The following is a 1,643-nucleotide window of genomic DNA, read 5'->3' as shown; positions in this document are numbered from 1 at the left end:
CCCCCCCCCCCCCAACCTCCAAAAAAAGAAAACTAAAAAAATCTGTTATGTAGAATTTGAGACTAAATATTAGTTGTAACATAAACTATGTTATATGTTGTAAAGCCAAATCCACATCACACCATCAAACCCATGTTGAATTATAACGGGTTTTACAGGCTTTGTGGTTAAAAATAGTTACCAGATAATCACTGGTCATGAAATTGACAAAAATGGAAGTCTAAATTTCCAACAATCAGAGGAATATGAAAGTATAAATCTTGTACATTAGTTATACACAATATTATTATTTTCGTTGTAACCATGGCAATGTATTTGTATTTCCAGTGGGATTCTTGGAGGCACACTGGGACTACTGACAATTCACCTTAGCAAGTCAATGGGAGCTTACCACTTCTCTCTGCTTGTTGTCCTGGCCAAGTTCATCCTGTCCATCACTTCATTGGGCTTGTTTGAGGCCACAATCACGGCACATCTTGCGACCAGGTAAGTTACGGCCACATGGCTACAGATTCGCATTATATTGATTGATTGAACACATTATTATCCACACAAATACAGTTTAGAACAGGTACCAACAAAAGGAACTTATTAATACGAATGGAGGTTCATTAGTTTGTAAACTGTTTCTTAGTTTATTACTAGGTATGTTTGCAAGCTGGCTGTGCTGTTGGAGCAAACCTGAGGGGACTCTCACAGAACTGACAGATCCTGAGAAAATACCGGATGGAGCAACATGAAATCGGTATGTGTTATGTGCACGTCCCCTATGATTTTAATTTTTTAAGAAAAAGTTGGAAATGTTTTGGTGAAATCTTGTCGTGTATATATATATATGTGGTTGTGTGATGATTTACGTTTTATCTAATCTTCAGATAAAAAGTTGAATTTTAGAATGGTTGCCGACAGCTACCATTCTAAAATAACTGACCAAATTAGGTGTATAATCAAAACAGGCCAGGCTAGCAGTTTTCATTAGATGTTGGAATGACTTTTTGTTTGAAGCCTGCACTGGTAGACCAGAAAAAGATATATGCTTAAAGATTATGGATTGACTATTGAATGCTTTATGCTATAGGTTGTTAAAAGGATCTTTATCTTTATACTACAGGCAATATTGAAGTTCTAGCCAATAACGATGTCGAAGAATATTCTAAGAATGATGATTTTTGCAGTTGATACGTCTTGCAATTCATTCGAACAGAAGATGGTTGCAGTAATGGATCCTGGCTGACAGGCAGCATCTATGAGCCTTCGATATAAGGTGCCTTATGTGAGATATTGCCAGCTAGTGTGCTTGTTCAAGCAGTAATTAAAATTATCAACATGTCCTCATCTTAACTTGTGGTCATTATGTGATTATTTACAATTTTACATCAAAACACATATTTTTGTCTATAAGCTTGTATATGCCAATTGTGCCACAAAAAGAGATTGTATATTTATTGTTTTTATATGAATAGTTCTATTTTAACAGTAACTTCTTGTGTTTGTATGCCAAATATTTTTGTTGTATTTATCCGGGGAAGGTGGGGGGGCGGTGGGATTATAAAACACTTGATGCTCACTCTGAGGTTTGAAAGTGGTCTTGGTTATTAAAAAATTCCTGACGTTTTTCACTAGGATTATTGAATGCAGGAGCT

General features: G+C 35.8%; 1 protein-coding gene across 2 annotated transcripts; it reads left to right on the top strand.

Annotated features, from left to right (window-relative positions):
* Nucleotides 1-327: 327 nt before the first annotated feature.
* On the top strand, nucleotides 328-1,622 carry LOC117102514 (transmembrane protein 241-like; the record flags this gene model as incomplete). Of its 2 annotated transcripts, none has more annotated exon segments than XR_004444428.1 (3): nucleotides 328-486; nucleotides 646-745; nucleotides 1,112-1,622. XR_004444428.1 is itself a non-coding variant. In XM_033242805.1 (3 exon segments), coding segments are annotated over 2 exon segments (265 nt in total), but the record flags the coding sequence as incomplete, so codon positions are not given.
* Between the last annotated feature and the right edge of the window lie 21 nt (nucleotides 1,623-1,643).

The sequence above is a fragment of the Anneissia japonica genome, unplaced genomic scaffold, assembly GCF_011630105.1.
Source record: "Anneissia japonica isolate Jap-2015-1 unplaced genomic scaffold, ASM1163010v1 scaffold14168_len1643_cov212, whole genome shotgun sequence".
Classification (NCBI taxonomy): domain Eukaryota; kingdom Metazoa; phylum Echinodermata; class Crinoidea; order Comatulida; family Comatulidae; genus Anneissia; species Anneissia japonica.
Note: the sequence above shows the minus strand (reverse complement) of the source record. Positions and strands in the feature narration are given on the sequence as shown.